Source organism: Phyllostomus hastatus, unplaced genomic scaffold (genome assembly GCF_019186645.2).
Source record: "Phyllostomus hastatus isolate PE091 unplaced genomic scaffold, TTU_PhHast_1.1 phas_contig_38, whole genome shotgun sequence".
Taxonomy (NCBI): domain Eukaryota; kingdom Metazoa; phylum Chordata; class Mammalia; order Chiroptera; family Phyllostomidae; genus Phyllostomus; species Phyllostomus hastatus.
This window is the reverse complement of record NW_025333869.1, coordinates 19,488,520-19,510,432: the sequence shown is the minus strand read 5'-3', so window position 1 is coordinate 19,510,432 and position 21,913 is coordinate 19,488,520. Positions and strand designations below refer to the sequence as shown.

The 21,913-nt window shown below is 48.6% G+C and overlaps 1 protein-coding gene across 2 annotated transcripts in view; it reads right to left on the bottom strand.

Moving 5' to 3' along the window:
- The window catches only part of DLG5 (discs large MAGUK scaffold protein 5), a 119,288-nt gene that overhangs the window by 23,127 nt on the left and 74,248 nt on the right, over nucleotides 1-21,913 (bottom strand). Inside the window, exons 8-20 of one of the 2 annotated variants that reach the window (XM_045842033.1) lie at nucleotides 17,923-18,107; nucleotides 16,236-16,361; nucleotides 12,011-12,143; nucleotides 11,433-11,560; nucleotides 9,805-9,980; nucleotides 9,320-9,423; nucleotides 6,573-6,665; nucleotides 4,109-5,122; nucleotides 3,227-3,353; nucleotides 2,767-2,911; nucleotides 1,218-1,330; nucleotides 480-569; nucleotides 47-197 (exon numbers count right to left, since the gene is read on the bottom strand). In XM_045842033.1, the coding sequence (XP_045697989.1) occupies nucleotides 47-197; nucleotides 480-569; nucleotides 1,218-1,330; nucleotides 2,767-2,911; nucleotides 3,227-3,353; nucleotides 4,109-5,122; nucleotides 6,573-6,665; nucleotides 9,320-9,423; nucleotides 9,805-9,980; nucleotides 11,433-11,560; nucleotides 12,011-12,143; nucleotides 16,236-16,361; nucleotides 17,923-18,107 (2,585 nt within the window). The remainder of the gene's footprint in view (nucleotides 1-46; nucleotides 198-479; nucleotides 570-1,217; nucleotides 1,331-2,766; nucleotides 2,912-3,226; nucleotides 3,354-4,108; nucleotides 5,123-6,572; nucleotides 6,666-9,319; nucleotides 9,424-9,804; nucleotides 9,981-11,432; nucleotides 11,561-12,010; nucleotides 12,144-16,235; nucleotides 16,362-17,922; nucleotides 18,108-21,913) is intronic. The other variant, XM_045842034.1, reaches the window with a different exon arrangement.

Below are 21,913 nucleotides of genomic sequence, written 5' to 3'. Positions count from 1 at the left end.
CTTTGTCCATCACTGTGTCTGGCACAGATGCCCAGGTCATGCTCACCTGTCCTTTCTCCGCTCCCCGAGGGCCACGGGGTTGACTGCAATTCTAGGCAATGTGGAGGCTGAGGTCTGGGACTGGCTACAAGAGGACAGGGTGTCGATGTTGAGGGGTGACTGCGGAGGTGTGCTGCATTCAGAATGCGACAATGAACCTGCCAAAAAAGGTGTGAGGTAACTCGGGCCTTGATCTTGTATTTCATTCTCTAGCAGCAAAGATCCAGAGGGAGACATGATCCAGACATGTGGCCCCATGCCACAGCCACATCACATGTCCTTGAATTCAGATGCTTGGCTCCATATGGCCTTTCTATCCCCCACACCACTAGTGTTTACAGACTGGCTGAAATGACGACGCGGCTATAAGCAATGCCCAGACACTGCACTGTGAGGACAGCATGAAACAGCAGGCAGGGGAGGGAGTGCTGAGTTCTCACCTCTGTCAGAGCCCACAACAGACCGGGGATATCTTGGTGTTGATGGGATTTTAATGCGTTCTGCCTTGAACTGCAAGTTGCTGGAAGATCCTATGGTTCCAGAAGAGGAGAAAACTTTAGGTCTGTGAGTAAACACCACCCCTCACCCCTCCTAGTGGTCAGGGAATACACTCAGTCATGACAAAATGCAGAGCAGGGCTCTGACATTTATCCCCAAGGGGACGTGAATGTGGAACAGGCAAGAAAAGCAGACACTTAACGCCCAATATTTGAGTAAACTGTGCAGGAATGGCCTGCTCCACAACAGAATCACATCAATCTCATTTTTTGCCTTGGAATAGGGACAGTGACCAAGTGAAAGAGGTGGCTGCTCACCTTCTCTCACAAGGCTGAAGCATCTCCACAACAGTCTCGTTGTGGGTAAGTGCCAGACTCTGCTCTGGGCTGCATTTCCCATAAGTGAATAGCAATACAGAATCCCCTGGAATGCCCACCAAGCTCAGTGACAGGGAGCAGGGCTCCTGGGCCAAGGGGTCACCAGAACAACACACTGCCGCTAGGGAAAGCATGGAGACACAATAGAAGGCCAAAGGAAATGTGCATTGCAAAGCTGATCTCAGCTCCGGAAAGGGAAGAGCCACGAAGGCAGGCCACCAGGAGGCCAGCCAAGATGATGCAGGTGGAGATGAAAAAGGCCAGTGACCTACTATGGTGAGAAGGTTCTAGCGGTGCAGTTACCAAGGCGGGCGCTGGAGGGCAGTGAGTTGGACCCATGGGAGGCTCTCATCTCCGAGTAGTCGCTGCAGGCTCTGTGGCTCAAGTCCAGGCTCAGGCGTCCCTGGTGTTGAACACTGCGAGAGAACCAGACAGGTGAGGGGCCAGGACCAGACACAGCTCCTGGGGAGAAACACAAGTGACAGGCTTAGGCAAGGCTCCCTCCCTGGGCCGGCAGAAGGGAGGCCCAGAAGCCAATGGCTGTCAGCTGAGGACAGCACCCTGCCTGCAGCCATGCCCAGAGGAGGCATCCACGAGGCACCCTGTGCATGGAAGAAAAAGGCCCACAAATGAAGCGGGATCAGCACAGCCACTTCAGCCTCAGCCAGGGTTGGGCTCACTGTAGGAAGGGCTTCTACAGGGAAAACAGAGGCTCTGAATCCTGGGTGGGGTCTCAGAGGGGAAGCCTCTCCTCCAGGGTGAGCAGACAGAGGCTAGCTAGGCAGAGGGCCTTGGAGAGCTTCAACCAGAACAAACTGAGGAAACCTGAGGGCAGAGAGCCCAGACGACACCCACACCAGTGGGCCTGCAGTCAGGCCCGATGCTGTCCTTTTCTAATTGCATAATGAGACTACAGCCCTTTCTGCCTAAAACCCTGGGGGTCTCCACTGTGCTTAGAATAAAACCCAAACTCCGTATCATGACTGCAGCCTCTGCAGGATTTGTGCCCTATGACCTGGGCTCGCCTCCTGACTTACCGTGCTTTTGTCAAGCTCCCCGACTCTGTCCCAAGAGCCCTCCACACTGTTGTCAGGTGCCTGGGCCACAGCGCCAACAGCCCTCCTTCCTGGGGACTCTGCCCCAGGTCTTGTGTAGCTGGTCTCTTCTCAGCCTTGTGGTCACAGCAGCCTCCACCTGACCAGGGGGCCCTCCCCACCCTCTTCCAAGTCAGCCTAGCTTGTTACCCTGTTTTATGGATTTCAGAGCTACTTATAGCACCATCTGGTATGCCTCTGTTCACCTTTTCCTATCTGTCTCCCACACTTAAACACAAACGCCGCATGAGAAGAGACTTGTCCATTTAGTTTTCCCCTGCATCCTCTTGGAACTAGAACAGTCCATGTCACTTAGCAGGTGCTAAATAAACACCTGTCAAATACATGAATAAACAAATGAATGAAAGTGAGCTTGAGCCAGTCCACTCACTTTTTAAGGATCAGTTTCCTCACCTATATAAAACAGAGACAATAACAGTCCCTAGAGCCTAGGGTTGTAGCAATTAAATGGGGTATTTATAAGGGTCTCAGCACAGTGCCTGGCACATGAGCAACAAAGCATTGGCTACCAGCACTATCATCTTTCCTTAAATACATTTTCAAGCTCCATGTTGGTGAACCAAGAGAGCATCCTTAAAGCCCACTTTGTGTGAGGTCCTTGAGCTGCTCAAACCAGCCCCTTCCCAGCTAGGCAAGGAAGCAGCTCTGTCCACGAGCCTCTTTATGCACAAGGGGGCTTTGTGTTCAGGTAGGCTTAGATGGCTGTGGTGCAGGAGGTGTGGGGTGACTTCACATACCTTGGATGTAAAACTTGGGGGCCGATCTCCCTGGGGACGGGTGGAGAGCTGCAAGGGCCAACCCTGTGGCTACGCACGGTGTAGATGGGGTTCCTCAGGATGGAGCTCACAGTGGTGCTTGGAGTCATGCTCCGGGGAACAGTGCCTAGAAATGTACTGGGTGAGAACACTTGTCCCAAAGCACCCAGCCAGCCCCAGACCTGTGCAAGCCTCTGGCCTCTCTCCATCTATAAAACAGGAGACCTCTCTTTGATGCTTCCTATTTCCTAGGCTGCTATGGGGAGAAAGCACTCTGAAAAGCTAAGAAATGTCAATGGAACAAGACTAAACATCACCCCAGACAGGGCAGTAATTGCTAGCTCTTTGGACCTCTGGCTGCTCCTTGAAATGACTGCCTCCTTTGGGTAGCCCTGTGGGCCCACAAAGACCCTCCTCCTCCCGGCCCCCACAGCTGACTTACCCACAGATGCTTTGCTGGGGTAGAGTGGGGGGTTGCTGTGTCGGTTGGAGTGCCCTGGCGAGTAAGGGGACCAGTCCTGAAGCTCTGGAGAGAGTTCTCCACTGGCTGAGACACACTTCTGCTCCTGCTGAACCAAAGGCAAGAGGGAGTGGCTGGAAACAGGGGAACACATAGGTGTTTGCAAGCAACTCTGCAATTCTGTTCCTTATACACCAGCTCCTCCCATTTGGGCATGAAGTAACAGTCAGGAGATGTCACTGCTCATTCAAGTTGCCTTACACACCTCGAAGAATTTCCCTCAAAAATACTAAAAAAAACCCTACAAAGAACCTGTTCTTTCCAATTAAGAGAAGTTATGCATATGTGTGTAGAAGGTGGACTATATATGCATCGGGGCTGTGTGAGGCTCTCTGTCTGCAGAGAGTAGCATGGATTTGTTCTCTGCTCACAGCACCCTCCCTTCTGGAAATGACTCTAGTACCCATAACAACAAGCCAGACTGTTAGCCAGGCTAACAGATTCACGAGTGCTATCTTCTCTCCCTAAACCCTTCAAGGTAGGCCTGTGTCACCTGGCTTTGTTGTACAACTTCAAAAGCTTCTTGTTGAATAAGCAAATTAAATGCTATATCCAAGAACGTGTTTCTCTCTTGGTATCATATCCTCAGTAATGTGCACATCCCACACTACTCTCCAGTCTCTTAAGGAGGGTTGCTTCCCACCAGCAGGCACCAGCTACCCCTTCCCCTCCCTCGGGTAGATGCTCAGGACAAAGGAGCCAGGGCCAAGCACAAGCCTGGCAACACAGGTGCAGGCCACTTGGAGCATTCTCATAGACAGCTACCCTTCCCCACCCCAAACCCCAGCCCAGCATTGGTTCTACCTCCAGGAACTGAGCAGGAATCACCACTGGTGCAAGCTTTGGCCGGAAGCTGGGAGCAGACTTTGGCCGGCGACGCTTGTGTCCCAGCTCATCTGTCTTCTGGGAGGTGAGGTCCTCGTCACAGGACTTCTTGGCAGGCAGGTAGGAGGAGTCCCCATCCGCCTCAGGGTAGTAGCTGGAAGCAATTCGGACCCTGGCCTTGCGAGGGGGTGAGGAGTGCATGGGTTCCCCAGGGTCCACGTCGGGAGGCAGGGCACTCGGGGGGCTGGTGGATGGGGAGCTGCCCACCAGGGTGGCCTCAGACTCGGAGCTGGTTTCTAGCCTGTGCTGGAACTTAATGGAGTCACTCCTCCTAGGAGGTTTTGGGGGCGTCAGAGGCCCCACCCTCTTGGAGGGCTGGGGGGAATGAGCAGGCCCAGGGCCTGGGAGCAGGTAGTCTATTTTGGGGGGTGTCTGGGGGCGTTTGAAAGTGTTAGGGTCAAAGATAGACTTTCTTTGCTTTGGCTTCTTGTAAACAGAGAGCTTCTCAGGCCCAGCCGTGGAGCTGAGCACAGCCTTGGGCCAGGTCCCACCACTGTTGGAGCTCTCGGGCTCGGCCTTATCCAGGGGAGCCTCTGTTGCCCCACAGGAACCAGCCTCAGTCTCGAAGGGCAGCAGGGGCCGCCGGCTACGCATGTCCACCAGCCCATAGCCACGCTCCCCAGAGGCATCTGAACGAAAAGAGCTCAGGCTACGCTCAGAGGCACTGGGACACGTCTCAGGGGAGACTGGGAAGGGTCCCCCAGGGAATGGCTTGTGCAGGAAGGCGCTGCTACCTCCTGGGGGCTCCTTCCTGTCCTCCAGCCTGTCTGTGTAGAAGATGTCTGTCTGAGTGGAGTTATTGTGCTGCATCAAGTTCCGTTTATTCTGAGCCTGGACCTCTGGGCCATGGGCTCGGAAACTCAACATCTTATCAGAGTCCTTGATGTTTTCAAAGATGTTCTGGCCACTCCATGAGGAGCTCTGAGGGAACACCTAAGTAGGAATTGCAGAGGAATGAGAAAGAGAAGAAAAGACTATAGAACCTGGCACTGCCCCTGAAAATGCCCCTGCAGGTAGAGCAATGGCCAGGAATGGGCCACACCCCCAAAAAAGGCAGACATCCACACATGAACACACACACACAGACATGCACACATACCTCTCCCTGGCAGGGGAGGCTTTCTCATGGCCCCGGTCACTGTGAACCCACAGGACAGCCATAAAGTGCTCTTGACTTTGAGCACTTTCTGGTATCACCTGTGTAATGTCCTGCACACTTTTTAAAATTGTTAAGTAAAAAAAGATTCATTATTAAAAATGCATATCTTGTAGTACATTCACACAGTGGAAGATTATTCAGCAGTAAAAAGAAATGAGCTATCAAGCCATGAAAAGACATGTAGGAAACTTACATGCACATTATTAAGTGACAGAAGGTGATCTGAAAAGGCTACATATTGTATTAGTCCGACTATAACACAATCTAGAAAAGACAAAACTATGCAACCAGTAAAAAGATCAACGGTTTCCAGGGATGGGGGCGAGAGGAAGAGGAATGAATAGGTAAAGCACAGAGGATTTTTATTACCGGGAAACCATGCTGTGTGATGCTGTAATGGCAGATACATGTTGCTGCATATATGTCCAAACCCACGAAACGTACACCACAAAGAGCAAGCCCTCAAGTAAATTATGGACTTCAGTTAATACTAACATATTAACATTGAGACAAATGAACCCCACTAAACCAAGACACATTAACAATAGGGGGGAATCAGGGAGGGGGATATGAGAATTCTCTATATTAGCTCAACTTTTCTGTAAATCTAAAACTGCTCCAAAAAAAGTCTATTAATTTTAAAATAATTAATTTTTTAAAATTTCACTTAGTAAAGTGGATGGATCCTCTATTACTAATCTTTTTTCCCTACCCTCTATTATTAATCTTTTCAATTCTGTAGGAAAGTTGATAGAAGAGTACAACAAACAGGCATAAACCCACCATTCAGAATCAACAATATTTTAAAAAATTATCTGTATCTGTCAATATTGCAGAACATTTGAAGTTAAGTTACAAATATGACATTTCAGCCCTAACAATTTTATCATGTACTTACCCAAAATAAGGCCATTCTCCTCAGTAACCCCAATACTGTCGACTCAGAAAATTCAAGTTCCCTAAGTTCACTAATTATTCAATCCAGATTCAAAAGCACGCACTCTCTCCAAAATGTCCTTCAAAGCTGGCAGGGGGAGGGGGGTTGTTTTTTTGGTTTTGTTTTTAAACAAGATCCTAGTCAGGGTTCATGCACACCCTGCACTTTATAAATCAATACCCCCTTTTCAAGGATCCCAGGGACGCAGAGAAGATCAGGCGTATGGAGCTGAGGCTTGCTCAGCGCACACACAGCAAGAGCAGGGATGGGATGGGCAGGGCCCTTACCTTCAGGAGGGAGAGGGTCAGGGAGTCCTGGCAGCTACGCAGCAGAGATTCACACTCAGTCAGAGACTTGTTGTCCAGTGCAATGCCATTGATCTAGGGCCAGACAGAGAGCCTGTCAGGCCCGCTGCCAGGACAGGGCTCTGCACCCTGCCGGCCCATGTGGGACAGTGGGCCTAGTTCTGTAAGGTGTCCAAGTCTGACGCTGGCAAAGGAAAGAAAGCCCCTCCCCAGGAAGGCCTTTCTGAAGCAAATGAAACACACAGCCTTAAAATTACTCTACAGGGAGGTGCCTATCTGACTAGGCCCAGGACATCAAGGGTCCTGGAGGAAGAGCCCAGCTCTGGGGCTTCCTGCTGTGTGATGTTGGACCTTGATTCCAAACTCCTTCCTGCGTGTGTGCCCCACAGGGGCGGGAAGAGATAGAAAAACAACATCATGGGGTGAAAGGCCTTTGTAGACTAGAAAATGCCACGTGAGATGAAGTGTCGTCACTGTCCACTAAGACACACCACACCACTCATGGTTAAATTTCTGGCCACATCCCTCTCAGATGTGTTCCAATCTTTGGAAAAGCACATGTGCAACAGGTGAAGGGTTAGCCCAGGCTGCGTCCACACGCCGGAGCACTACACCCTGCAGTGAGAAGGAACACACTACCCACACACCCAACCATGTTTCCTTCTCACAGCACTGTGCTGAGCAGAAAAGCGAATTGAAAGGTCACACACTGTATGGCTCTACTTATTATATACTGTTCACGAGATGATGACGTTACAGAAATGGAGAACCAATTAGTTGCCAGGGTGTCTGAACGGGGGAGTCGGGTGTGGGTGTTAGTATAAAGAGATAACAGAGGGAGATCGTGGTAGTAGGACAGTTCTGTATCCTTTTTGTTGTTGTTTACCTAAACATGATCAAATGACACAGAACTAAATACACCCACAGCACCAATGTCAACTGTCTGGTTTTAACTTTCTTTATAATATTAGTTAAGTTACGTAAGATGTAATCATTAGAGAAAACTGGGTGAAGGGTATATAGGACCTCCCTATATTATCTTTGCAACTTTATTTTTAATACTTTTTATTTAATATAACTGAATTATAATTATTTATGTAACTATTTCAACATCAAAATCTTAAAAAATACATGCAGAAGGATTATTTTAGAGTGATAGGTTAATTTGATTGTTTTTTCTTTGTAACTTTTCCACATCTTGAAATTTTTCACAATGGCCGTGTAACTTTTAAAGTCTGGCACCCCTGGAATCTGGAAAACACTGGCAAAGATGTGAAGCAATGAGCTCCCCTACACACTGTAGGTAGGATTAAAAACACCATGGCCTTTTGGAGGCACAGGGGACCATATCAAATGTTAAATGCTCATAGATCCAGCAATTCCCCCAGCCCAGGAATAACTGCCCCAGTGGCACACTTTCGTGGGCCCCATGCAGGGATGCAGCAGTGGCCACACAGCTCCACCTGTGCAGGCAAAGATGTCCTGAATGACCACTGGGGACAGGGGGTTGCTTAACAGCTGGTGCTGCTGTCACTAAGGACCGTGCAGCTACTGAAATGAGCCAGACACACCTAGGAAGAACCACAGATCATGCTGATAGCAACAAAAACAAGGTTAGCAGCCAAGAATATTATAACCCCACCTGCTTTTTTTTCCCCCCCAAAATGTGGGAGATGCACATGTTTTAAACATTTCTGGAAGAAATGTTTGTTCTTCACAATAATTGCCATGAGGGTGGGATGGTGTGGCCAGGACCAGAGAGGAGTTACTGTCACTGAGCCCATTGAATGACTGGAATTTCAGGTGTGTGTCATGAAAAAGTGTATGCCTTCAATTTTAAAAAGTAACTTAAAATTATTAAATGTGCATGCCCCATGACTGAGCAATCTCACAGCACTGCAGGGATGTGGTCACGACGGATGCCGTTAAATATCCCCAAAGCAGCTGCTTCACACAGGTAAAGTCCACAGCAGGGCTGTTTGCAATTGCAGAAAACTGAAAACAACTTGTGTCCACCCATCACAGAATAATTTAAACTACAGATAATCAAACAACAGACCACTATGACATGGACAAAAATAATAAGGAAACACAATGTAGAATGTAAATTGCAGAATAACGTAAGATGATTCCAGTATTATATTTTTAAAAGCAAACAGAAACCATGAGTCTCAATCTGTGTATACAATTTTGGTTGAGCTGGGAGCACATCTTCCCAGTGGGCATAGAGAATACCTCCAGGAGTGGGACTGAAGGGAAAAGAGGAGGCTACTACTTTATACATTTTTGTGTTGCTTGAATATTTTACAGCAAATGAGTCTTACTTTGGTAATAAAAAAGAAACATAAAAATAAATGGATAAAAGATTTAGTAAAAGGATTTCTAAAAAAAATCACATATAGATATCAATTTTTTAAAAATTGACCTAACTTGACATTCATATATAGAATACTGGTTGTAGAGAAATACAGTAAAAATGTTAGTAACTGTTATCTATAGGTGGTAGCAATAATGCTAATTCTTATTTCCTTCCTAAGCTTCTTCCATACTTCCTCCTTTTCTACAGTAAATAGAAACATACTATCAGAACAAAAAAGCCACATTTAAGTGTTCACATTTAAAGAGTAAGGCAAATATAAAAACAATGTTCATTATGTCTCACTCATACCTCCCACATTTGCAATCTAACTGTCCACATGCAGCAGACGGCCCGGCTCCTAGAGACTCACCGCCACGATCCTGTCTCCCACGGCAAGGGACCCCTCCTTGGCAGCCGGGCTTCCAGGCACCACAGCAGCAGCATACACTCCATTCTCCAGACTGATGCCACTGTCTGTGAACCACAGGGTGGACCACAGGTGGTCCCTGGTTAATCCTTGCCCCAGGTCTCATGGTCCACTGGTTGTCCCACCTCATCTTTGGGAGATACTTTTACAAAGTTGGCAGACTGTGACCTGTCCATTCCAGCACCTGACCTGAGCCAGACCACCAGGGGCTCAGTCATATCTGGTCTGGTGAATCACTCAGAGACAAGCAAGACCCAGGACCCAGGACCCAGGTGGTCACATGTCAGGGAAGCACATAGGCTGCACTTAAGCAGCATCAACACCTCAACCCTGGCAATAAAGTACACCTGAAAACACACATATCCCTCAGCACAAGAAAGGGCCACCCTGCCATCTGAAGCACTCTGCCCACTTTTGTGGGCCACTACCTTTCTGTCCACTCAGGTTGATGTGCAGTGGCGTGACCACCTTCCCACCTAGGGACTTCCTCCGCCGCACGACCATGTTGATGGCCCCCTCCCCATTGAGGAGAGCCTTGATGGCCTGCTTCTTATCCTTGTTGATAAGGTCCACGTCATTGATTCTCAGCAGCCAGTCATTGACCCTGAAGAAGGGCACAATCAGGTCAGTGTCCATGCAGGTCTTTGGACCAGGGGGCAGCCCAACTGCTCCCACTGGAGAGTCACATGCCAGAAAGCGGGTGGCCCACATACACATTCAGAAAGATTTCCCCTTCCAGGATGGTCAAATGATTAAACTCAAATAGTGGAGCTAGACTGCCTGGGTTCAAATCCTGGCTCTACCACTTACTAGCTGAGTGATCTAACCCCTCAGCACCTCAGTGCCTTCAGCTGTAAAATGGGGTAACACCTACCTCATAGGACTGTAAAGATTAATTATGTGAAGTGCTTAAACCAGTACTGAGCATATAGTAAGCACTCTTTTATCATCATAGGTATTTCATGGAATGAGCATGCAATGTATATGCTATGCTCTCATACATATTGCCTGAGCACTTTCTATCCAGAGATGCGAAAGGCAGTGCCTGGCGACTGGAGAAAGGTCGGGTTCAAAGGCAACTGCGAGTCAGACTGTTAGAGTCCACCCTGCCTGGTCTCAGGAAGCTATAACCCCCCCGTGACTTAGGCTGAGTGAGAGACCTCTGGACCAGGAGCCACTAAGGAGACAAAACTTATTTCCCTGGCATAAACACTGCCTGTTCTGTGCCGGCCCCCAGTGCTTGATCAGTTAGCCAATGACAGGTAAGATTTCCCATGAGGGGAATCGCCTAAGACAGGCATGATCACGTGGAGGCCTCAGGGAAGAGACTCGGGGCTGTGGAAATGAAGGGGTGATAAACATCAACCCCTGCCCCCTCGGCTTTGTCAAAGCCTAAGTCCTTGTTCTTAGATGTGAGAAATCCAAGTCTCCTGGCTGCCTTTGTCTCCTCTGCCCGACTCAGGCCTGCAGAAATAACAGGGGCAGTGCAGTCCAGACTAGAGTCAGCGGACCCCCAGGGTAATCAGGCCTGGGACATAGAATATGCAAGATCCTGTGAGATCTGCTGCTGGTGGATGCTATTGAATTAGAATATGAAGGCATGGGCAGGAAACGAGACTAGCCTTTTAGGTCCTGTAGCCTTTTTAAGTGATAAAACACAAACTCTGCCCATAATCCCAGCGGGAGTTGTCAGTCCCTCTGAAAACTACCTATTCCTTTTGATCTTCCCTGCCAGACTGTAATCCACAAACTGTATCTGTATTCTTAATAAAAGCCTGCTTGGGCGGGAAAACAGGGCGCTCTCCACTAGAGAGAGTGGCCATTTCATCCCTATTTCTCCACAGGACTCAGTTGTCCCTAGGTATGTTTTTCTCATGTTTCGACATCAGACAGTATCCTTTAAGAACAATGTTAGCAGCTGAGCCTGCAGGCCTCAGATAGACTCAGTCTCTCAGACCCTGGGGTGCATGCATTTAACTACCACCAGGCTCCCCAGGCTTCATTGGGTCGCAGGGCCCAACCTTCCCTCCAGAATCGGGGCTTCCTCAACTCTTACCGTAAGCGGCCATCTGCAATGCTTCCTTTGTCCACCTTAGTAACAAATATGCCACAGTCCCCAGGCAAACAAGGCTCATTCACACCTTCTGCCATATCGAACCCCAGTGCCTTCAAATCAATGTCCTCCTGTCAAAACAGTAGCAGCACACTTTACAAAGCAGTGACGAGAAGCATTTGGCTCTTAAACCCCAAACCATTCACTCTAATGTGGGGACTCTCCCTTCACCATGATTGACAGGACAATTAGTCCCCAAGATACAGCCTATGAGCAGCTATAGTCTTCCCCTCTCAGCCACTACAAACACACATCCCCACCAGCATCACGCTCGGGGACTCTGCTCTTCCCTCTTCAATCTGTGGGCTGTGTCAGCACCTGCCCCGTGACATAGGAAACCAACCTGCTATAACCCAGCTTGAACAAATGCAAGGAAAGGATGCATTTGCATCCTGGGAGGAAAGCCAAACCTCCAAACTAGCAATTATGACACTGGGTGAAAATGCAAGAGGGCACCCCCTTCCTCCACCATCCAAAGTCTTCATGTCAGGAGAAGAAGAAAAGACATGAAGAAAGCTTACGGTCTCCCTTTCAAACTCTACAACTTCTGTTTCCCACTCCATGGAATCTGTGTCGATGGCTGAGTCATGGGAGCTGTGGGCCATCAGCTGCCGGAACCGGGCCTCCTTTTCCAACTGGGATTCCATCTGCTCCCTGTGAAGAGAGGGAGCCATGGCAATGGCCCTATGGGAGGTGAAATATCCCCCGCAAGTCTCAGCTTGGAAAGCAGGTGGACCACTCATGAAAGCTCAATGGGGCTTTCACCGCATACTTCCCAATAAATCTGGAGCATCAGGTCAAGGCTTCTTGGGTATCAGTAGGTTTTTATATGTTTTTTTTAAAGACTCAGAAATTCTCATATTCATCTAGAGGTTTAATGCAATTCCTACGGAAATGCTAACAAAACATTTCCATAGATACAGAAAAGACTATTCTAAAATTTACAGGGAAAGGCAAAAAAGGTAGAATACCTACATCAAGACAGTCTTCAACCAGTGAGGCTGGAGCAGCTGCACAACCATGGCAAAGAAAAAGGGGATCTCAACTTAAACACCATACCTTATAAAAACTAATTCAAAACGTATTGCAGATTTAAATGGAAAAATAAAACTATAAAACTTTTAGAAGGAAAATATGGGAGAAAAATCTTTGAGATCTAGTGTTAGGTGAAGGGTTTTTTAACATAATACAATTCATTGAAAATTAAACAAAAAATCGACAGACTTCTGGCCAAGACAGAGGCATAGGTAGACACACTGTGCCTCCTCGTACAACCAAAAGAAGGACAACTACAATTTAAAAACAAAAATCAACCAAAACCGACAGAAAACCAAAATGTATGGAAGTTCAACAACCAAGGAATTAAGAAGACACATTCATCCAGACCAGTAGGAGGGGTGGAGACAGGCAGCTGGGCAGAGAGGACTCGCAGAAAGGTGGTGGCTGGAGGACCCAGTGAGGCAAAGGATTGTGCAGCAGAGCACGCAAGGCTGCAGCTGGCCAGCAAGGGAGCAATGGGTGGACCCCTCGAGGCAGTGCCTGGTGGAGCAGGTGGTCTCACATTCACATGCAGATAAACCAGGAGAAACAAATGGGAAGCAGGACAGACTATGCAACCCAGGGGCCCAGCGCTGGGAAATTTTATTTCCTCAAACCACTGACTGAAAACACTGGTGGGGGTTGAGCCTCACAGGAGAGTTTGCTGGAGAGACCCACGGGGTCCTAGAACGTACATAAGCCCACCCACACGTCAATCAGTACCAGAAGGGCCCAATTTGCTTGTGGGAAGTGAGGGAAGTGACTGAAATCCGACAGAGAATGGAGCAAGTGCCATTGTTTCCTCTCGGTCCCCTTTCCCACATACAGTGTCACAACCCTGAGACTGAGTCAACCTGCCTTGGTGAACACCTAAGCCTCCGCCCCTTACTACGTAATGGTCGCGCCAAGACAAAAAAAATGGCCCAAAGGAAAGAACAGATCAAAGCTCCAGAAAAAAATACAACTAAGCGACGAAGAGATAGCCAGCCTATCAGACGCACAGTTCAAAACACTGGTAAATCAGTATGCTCAAAGAATTGGTTGAATTTGGTCGCAAATCAGATGAAAAAATGAAGGCTACGCTAAGTGAAATAAAGGAAAATGTACAGGGAAGGAAAATGGGACTCAAATCAACAGTGTGGACCAGAAGGAAGAAAGAAACATCCAATCAGAAAAGAATGAAGAAACAAGAATTCAAAAAAATGAGGACAGGCTTAAGAACCTCTGGGACATCTTGAAATGTTCTAACATCCAAATTATAGGGGTACCAGAAGGAGAAGAGGAAGAGCAACCAGTGGAAAAGTTATTTGAACAAATAATGAAGAACTTCCCCCATCTGGCAAAGGAAATAGACTTCCAGGAAGTCCAGGAAGCTCAGAGAGTCCCAAAGAACTTGGGCCCAAGGAGGAACACACCAAGGCACATCAGAATTATATTACCCAAGATAAAAATGAAGGAGAGAATCCTACAAGCAGCAAGAGATAAGGAGAAAGTTACCTAACAAAGGAGTTCCCATCAGACTGTCAGCTGATTTCTCAAAAGAGACCTCACAGGCAAGAAGGGGCTGGAAAGAAGTATTCTAAGTCATGAAAGGCAAGGACCTACATCCAAGATTGCTCTATCCAGCAAAGCTTTCATTCAGAATGGAAGGGCAGATAGAGTGCTTCCCAGATAAGGTACAGTTAAAGGAGTTCATCATCACCAAGCCCTTATTAAATGAAATATTAAAGGGATTTAGCTAAGAAAAAGAAGATAAAAAATGTGAACAGTAAAATGACAGCAAATACAATCATTAACAACCACACCTAAAACAAAAACAAAAACTAAGCAAATAACTAGAACAGGAACAAAACCACAGAAATGGAGATCACATGGAGGGTTATCAGCAGGGGAATGGGAAGGGGAGAGGGGGGGAAAGGTACAGAGAATAAGTAGCATAGATGGTAGGTAGAAAATAGAAAGGGGGAGGGTAAGAATAATATAGGAAATGTAGAAGCTGAAGAACTTACACGTATAATCGATGGACATGAACTAACGGGGGGGGGGTGGGTTAGGAGGGGGTGTGCAGGGCGGAGGGGATTGAAGGGGGGAAAATGGGACAAGTGTAATAGCACAATCAATAAAATATATTTAATAAAAATAAAAATTGATTTAAAAATATCAATAAGTTAGACTTGATCAAAATAAAACTTAAGCTCTTAGAAAGACCCAGTTAAGAAGATGAAAAAAGGCATAGTAACCTTGTCCTATCCTGCAGTCACTTGCATATAATGCCCTTCTTCCTAAAACCTGGGCCCAGGCCTCCTTCTCAATTCATCAGCCCTGCCTACTGGGCTCCTGGCACACTCGTGACTTACTTTTGTTTCCTTCTCCCAGGTTCACACATCTGGCTAGGCTGGGCTCTCACTGGCCAGCTCTAGAATGCTACCCAGCCTCCTGGGCCCTAATACCCACTATATAGCCTGGAGCTTTTCATTTAAAGCTGACTGCACCTGCTTCATCTCTTTCCCACTATTGCTTCTGGTGTAGCAGCTCAGACTGTGTCACAGCATCCACAGGTTAGAGAACTCAGCAGGAAGGAGATACAAATACAAATGTGCTGAATGAACCAAGGAAGCTGACTTTCTTAGACAGCCTTGGCAACTCCAGCACAATTAAAATGGAAACCTCCTCCCATGCTGAAGCCCCAGAGGATCTACTGAAGTTTTCTTTAGAGCACTCAAGCCCCAGAGGTTCTAGGTTTTTATTTAAGAAATGCAGTTGCTTGTCTTATATGTTAGATGTTACTGAATGGGAAGGGGAGGGAACCTGTACTCCCTTCTGAAAGGCATACCCCAAGTAAGCTAGGCTTGCCCACTCACACTCACAGGCTTCTCACCTTCCTTCCCCACTCTACAGCTTGGGAAGTCCCTGGAATGGATAGAGAACCATTGCTTCTCAATTAGAATCTGGCTCTAGGCTCTAGTAATGACTACTGGCCTCTGCCAATTTCTCTTTTAAACTTTGATCATCGTATTTTCAATCCACTGCTTAGAGTCACCATGTCTTAAGGGATACCCCCAGGGGCAGGGCTGTCGCTGAGCTGGGTTGTCTGACATCCCAAACAGTTTCTTCCAGACGGGCATCCATAACACAGCAGGACAGACTGCTGAGTGGTGGTCACAATTACCTGCAAAACTCTGCACCACAATCACTTGTTGCTTTGTTCCTTTATGCCCTCGCCTCTCTGATGGCTGCCTGTGGTGTCTCCTGCGTGCTGTGAGCCCCACAGGGCAGGGACCTGGTCGGCCTGCTCAGTTGTTTCCCCTGTGCCTCCCTCAGGCCTGACCCAAACAGAGCAGGCACGCAGTTAGTCCTTGCTGAGTTGATGAATGAGTGAGGGAGGGAGGGAAGGAGGGAATGAATGAGTGGACAATGCATGCTTGTCTGTCCCCTGATGGCCTGTCTGCGAGCAGGGCCCTTCCTTCCTGTCTTTGTGCACAGTGCACACCTCCATGTGCTCACAGGGCTGCTGTCATTTTCTCTGCTGGTCTAAGAGTGTCTAATAAACTCTCCATGTGGAGGCAGCATCTGAACCCTTTCTACAGACTGACAGAGTACAGGAGAGGGAAGGGACAGACGGTCAGGCCCTGCCCTGCCCTGAGAGGAGAGCGGGCGCTCCACTCCCAGATACAAGCACGGCCCAGGAAGGCGCCCACCCCAGCATACTTGAGCTCCTTAAGCTCCCGGCTGACGTCGTTCTTCTGTTTTCGAGTGTCGTCCAGGCTGCGCAGGGCCTCGGCCAGCTCTGTCACTGCCCTGTCCCTCTCCCTCCTCAAATTGTCACACAGCGTCCTGGCAGAAGAGGCAAAGGTCAAGGTCACCAAGAGAGGTAAGGGATGGAGGACCCACAGCCTGCAGTGAACACCCCAGGATCCCACCTTGCCCCCAGATGCACAGGAATGTTGGCAAGTTTAGAAGGCCATCAAGGCTAACCCCACTGAGGGACAAAGGTAACCTGAGGACCCAGGAAAAGAGACACCCCCCAGTTACCAGGCAACAAGCGCTGGGTTCCAAATATCCAGTGCTCACCCCACTGCTTCACTGTCAATGTGCCTGGGGTCAAAGACCGCCTCTCACCCCAGCCCACCGGGCAGCCCTGTGCTCCAGCACTGGCCAAATGCCTCATAACCACCCACACGCAGGCCTTTCCAGAGCCACCCCCAGCCCACAACCAGACTGAGACCCCCCCACTCAGACAGGAATCATGCCTCATGCGTCTCTGCAGCCCTGAGTTCTATGCAGGTAGCAAGGGCAGGCTTGACAACCCTCTGCTAAAGGACATATGGCTTCTGGGACCTCGAAACTACCTCAGCCATTCAAAGAGGAGGTGGAGACAGGGGGTCTGGCAGCAAGAGGATCTGTGCCCTGTGCCACCCCCAGAACTGCATCCTGTTACTGGATGGACCCTGAGAGCTGTCCCCCCTTCTCCATGGCCCCATATCCTCCCAACCCTGAACACTCATCTCCTGACCAGCTTAGGTGGACATCAGTCTCTCCTTAAAAAGGCCGCAAGGGATCTTTCAGAATCTCTCATTGCCAAGTCCTTGCTAACTACCAACACCCCACCCCACCTCCAGCCTCTCCCGGCTCTACCTCAACCAAGGATCCAGTCTACATTCCCAGGCTTCCCTTTCAAGGCCCTAACAACCTGTGTTCAGGAGCGCTGTCAGCTGCCTGTTCTGTTACTTCACACCTATATCCCTGCCCTGCCCTGATCACACCACACCTTTGCTCATGAGGTTTGCTCAGGTTGCAATGCCCTTCCCCCTCTCCATCTGGAAAAATCCCACTCATACTTAAGTTCTGGCTCAAATACCATGTTTTCTGGAGAGACCCCTCCATCTGTCCCCCACTACCCTCCATGCCCCCATCACAGCTCTGCCTGTGACCCTAGAATTCCGTCCACGCATCTTCCTTCCCCACTGCCCTGACAGAGTGGCCCACAGCCCCACAGTGCCAGCCCCTCACAGGCATCACAGCCACCTGGGAGCTTTGGAGGCTATCTCCCAGGGTCTCCTTACTCAAGTGACCTGAGATCCTGGCACGTAGTAGGTACGTAATGAATACTGACAGAGAGAATGCAGTTCTAATTGTCAGAACTTAGAATAACACCTGGTCTGGTGCCACTTCATAGTACCCGCTCGGATGCCTAGGGTGAAGTGGAATAGGATGGAAACACATAATAGAAAATACTAGTGCTCTGAGGCAAGGTGGGGGCATCACCTAGGGTGAGAAGGGAAGAACCTAGTCACTCTCACCCTACCCGGACATGTGGCAAGTGACTGTGGCCCTCCCCACAAACCCCGTGTGCCCTGGGGAGACCTAAGGCCAGGCCAGCCCAGGGGCACCGTACCGGATGCTGTCCCGCTCTGCCACGATCTTGTCCCGCTCCTGGAAGGCCCAGTCCCGCCGGCACTTGGCCACATCTGCCTCCTGGAGGGCCTCCTTCAGCTCCTGGCACAGAGCCTTGCACTGCTTTCGAAGAATTTCAGCCTCCTTGTTGGCTCTCCCGGCATCCATAGTTACCGTGTCTTTGATCTGGTGGGAACGAGGGGCAAGCAGAGGAGGAGGTAACTGGGCCTTCTGGCTCAGAAGTACCATCCGATGGGTGCAAGGGCTGGGGCTGAACTCTCGGGAGCTGGATAGAGGGAGTTAGCAGGATCCCAGCCACAGCCCATCCCAACAACCACCCTACTATGCCTGTTACCATCGCCCCCCACACCAATGACCACAGGCCCCACAGCCATGCTTAGACCCCCAGTGATGTTAAGGTCCAATCCAAATTCTTACACAAAGCCTGGACTAGAACCCCAGTCCCTTCTCAGCCAAGGTCTCACTGGCCCGGGTGGAATGCTTCCCCTGGAGGGCTTGTTCCAGGCCCCACCCTGCCACTTGTGTGGTTTGTACCTACAAAGAGCCACATCTCTCTAAAGGGTGCCCGTAACATAACATAATGACGCAAGGCCTGAGTGCAGCGAAGGGTACAGACACTGGTCATGATACAACACAACTCCCTGTTTCTGCAATACCAGTTTCTATATTCTGGTTTTCATACTCTAGCATACAGAGTTATTTTTAAATAACTCTATATCTGAAAAAAACAGCAGCATTTTTGCTGGTGAAGTCCCATGTATCTCAGCTCATTTTCAAAGCTGAATCTGAAGCATTTGCTTCTTGACACTTCCTCAAAGCATTGCATGCTCCATTAAAATTTCAATTCAAACTCTTAGAAGTGCTCATAGAGAAAGCTCCCTCGGTGCCACTATAGCTTTAGAAAACACGGGGGAAATGGCAAGTAAGTGTCTATTGCAAAAGTGACTCCTACCCTAGCTGAAAGGCTTTCTGAAGAAGCAAAGCACAAACAAGACAGGAGAGGAACAGATTCTACTGTCTCTGCATTGGGAATCTCCACCTCTGAGTGATAAAAATAAGGAAGAGAAACACACTGAGAACGTTTCCACTGACTCCACAGCAGACAGCAATGCAGCCTCCACTAAAACACGTTCAAAAAGATCTCAGAAGTTCAGCCAAAAGACAAGTATGAGGGACACAGAAAAATGTATGCAGTCAGCTTATAACTCCCCCCTTGTCTCTCACGTACAGAATCAGAAAGAACTGGGGGGAAATCTGCACAAAAAAAAAACACCTTACCTTGAGAGAGGGAGAGCGGCATGCTCCGCGGAGAACGCGGTTCCCAAGAGCAAGTCAAATTATTTTAGTTTTGATTTTTTCCCATTTTTATGCAGTAATGGGTATTTTGATATTTTTAGAAACAATTATTTTTATTAATTCTATCAAGAAATTAAGAGTGCTCATAAATTTAACAATAATATTTTCTTAAGTTTATATTTCACTCAGTGTTTTACAGTAATATAGTTTTCTACTTGAACTGTGTTACATTATGGTTTCAATGAAAGGTCTTTCCTTTTGGCCCTGGATAATTACCTCAAGCTGAAGGCCAGAGGTGGAGACAAAGAGGGACCAGCACCAGGGAATCGGGCAGAGCCTACCCTCTCCCCGTCTCCCCTTCCTTCCACTGGGCCCCCATCACTGTTAGTCTCCAAAATGAGAACACCTCCAAAACACTGCTTCCTTCTGAGAAACCCTGGAAGTATATAATACTTAGTTTTATCAAGAGAGAAAAGGAGGCCCTGGCTGGCGTAGCTCAGTGGATTGAGCGCAGGCTGCAAACCAAAGCATCGCAGGTTCGATTCCCAGTCAAGGCACATGCCTGGGTTGCAGGCCATGGCCCCCATCAACCACACATTCATGTTTCTCTCTCTCTCTTTCTCTCTCCCTTCTCTCTCTAAAAATAAATAAATAAAATCTTAAAAGTAAAGTTTAACTTAAAAAAAAAAAAAGAGGGAAGAGGAGGAATACAGTGTCCCAATTTAAAAGGACAGGAGAATTGGGGAGCTAAGGTCCCTGTCCAGGGACCTGTTTATACTGATGAGAAACCTCAGGGTCCAGAAGTGACTGCCCCTGAGGTCCCACCTCAGGGAGCTGAGCCCAGAACCCAAGTCTCCAGGACTCTTGCTCCTGTGCTGCTTCTTCCACAACATGCAGATCTCAGTCTGCAAAAGCACCACCCATGATCTCCTTCTGCCACCCTGGGTGACCTCAGGGCCACAGGCTAAGGAAGAGATGGGCTGGTTTTCTCGAGACACTCACCCTGCTCGGGAATGAGGCCAGGGAAAAGGCCCAGGGACTGCACCTCAGCCCCTAGAAGAGGAAGGGCCCACACCAGGGGGTCTCATCAGGCCATGAGGAGATTAAGGCCCCCCCACCCATACCTCAGAGCCAAAATGGGCCAGGCCACAACCCTGGCCTATTCTGGATGAGTGGGAAAGTGGTCTTATGGGAGAAACCAGACAAAGTAGAGGAGGAGCCAAGGGTTTCAGTTCTGGAAGCTGTTGGGGGGTTGGGGGGGACGACACTGTCCTCTCCTGCCTGCTGACTCAGATCAGTGCCTGGAAAAGATTCCTGCCTCAGCTGACAGGCAGACTTGACACCCAGCCAATGCCCCCCTGCGAAGGCTGGGAACCAGACTCCAGGGTGAAGGGCACACATGAATGCTGGGAGAGGGGTGACAGGCTGCCACCAGATGCTAGCACCTCAGGGAGTCAGTGGTTCTGTGTCTTTCTTGGTGCTTTCCACCATCCTACAGAGGGCACAGTTAACCTCATAATCCCAAAAACCCCTCCCTGTGGGCTTCAGTCGTCTCCCGGGCTCACCTCTCACGTGCTTGACACATTGTCCTTGACGTTTTTGGTTTAGAGACTGACTCAGTCATTTTCAAAGTTTTACTCTATCAATTTGTTCTCCTTGTTGGATAACATTCTCCCAACCATTAAAAGCTCTCAGATGTCAGAGTGTGAAAATGAGTTGGTAGTTTTTCTAAAACAATTACCGAGTCCTAATACATTGTATTTGCTTATTAAAAATTGCTTCTCATGATCTTTTACAAAGTTCATCAAGTAAATTCTCCTTTTCACAATGGTTTTCACCTTGATGATATGGAAGTCTCACTCCCTTGACATGAAATTGCCATTAGTTGGTCCATTTTTGCCTACAAAAACAATTTCATAGGGTTGACAAAGGAGCTAATAATCATCTTAATAATAACGACTCAAGACATGCCTACTTTGTGTGGGCACAATTCTAAGTGTGTTTTCAATATTAAATCATGTGACTGACATACCTGCCCATGAGGCAGATGCTATCTATTATCATTTCCATTTTGTAGATGAGAAAACTGAGATCCAGAAAAATAAGAGGTCACATGACTGAGAAGGGCTGCTCTCCCAGCACAGGGCCTGTTCCCCCTGCATCCATGGCCCCTAGTACTACCTAGGCATGAGAAGGTGTCACTGTCCAAGAAAGCCACCCAGGGCCGGGCCACCCCTGGGGCATCAGCCCTGCCTTGTGTTGGGTCCAGGAGGTTCCAGCTCCAACAATCAAATGCCTGCCATCCCCTGCCAATTTGCCCAACCTCTAACACCTTGCTTTTTCAGTTCTCACAGACCATTTTTAAAAGCTGCATTCCAAATGACCTGCATAGAAAAGTAGAATGGAGGCATTTCAATGGGAAAAAAATCTGCTATGATCAAGTTCAGCAGCTCTAAACAGAGCCACAACACTGACCAACAGGATGGGGAGGGAACCTCAGATCAGGGAGCAAGTAGGACACATCTGCACTTGGGGGTGAGGGCTGTCGGTGATGAGGCCCAGAGGCCAGGAGGAAGAATTCAAAGAATCAACATTGAGCCCTCAGGAGGCAAGCAAACTGTCCTAACTCTAATGCTAATGAACCCCAGGCCCCTGACCCTGGTGGCATGTCCCCG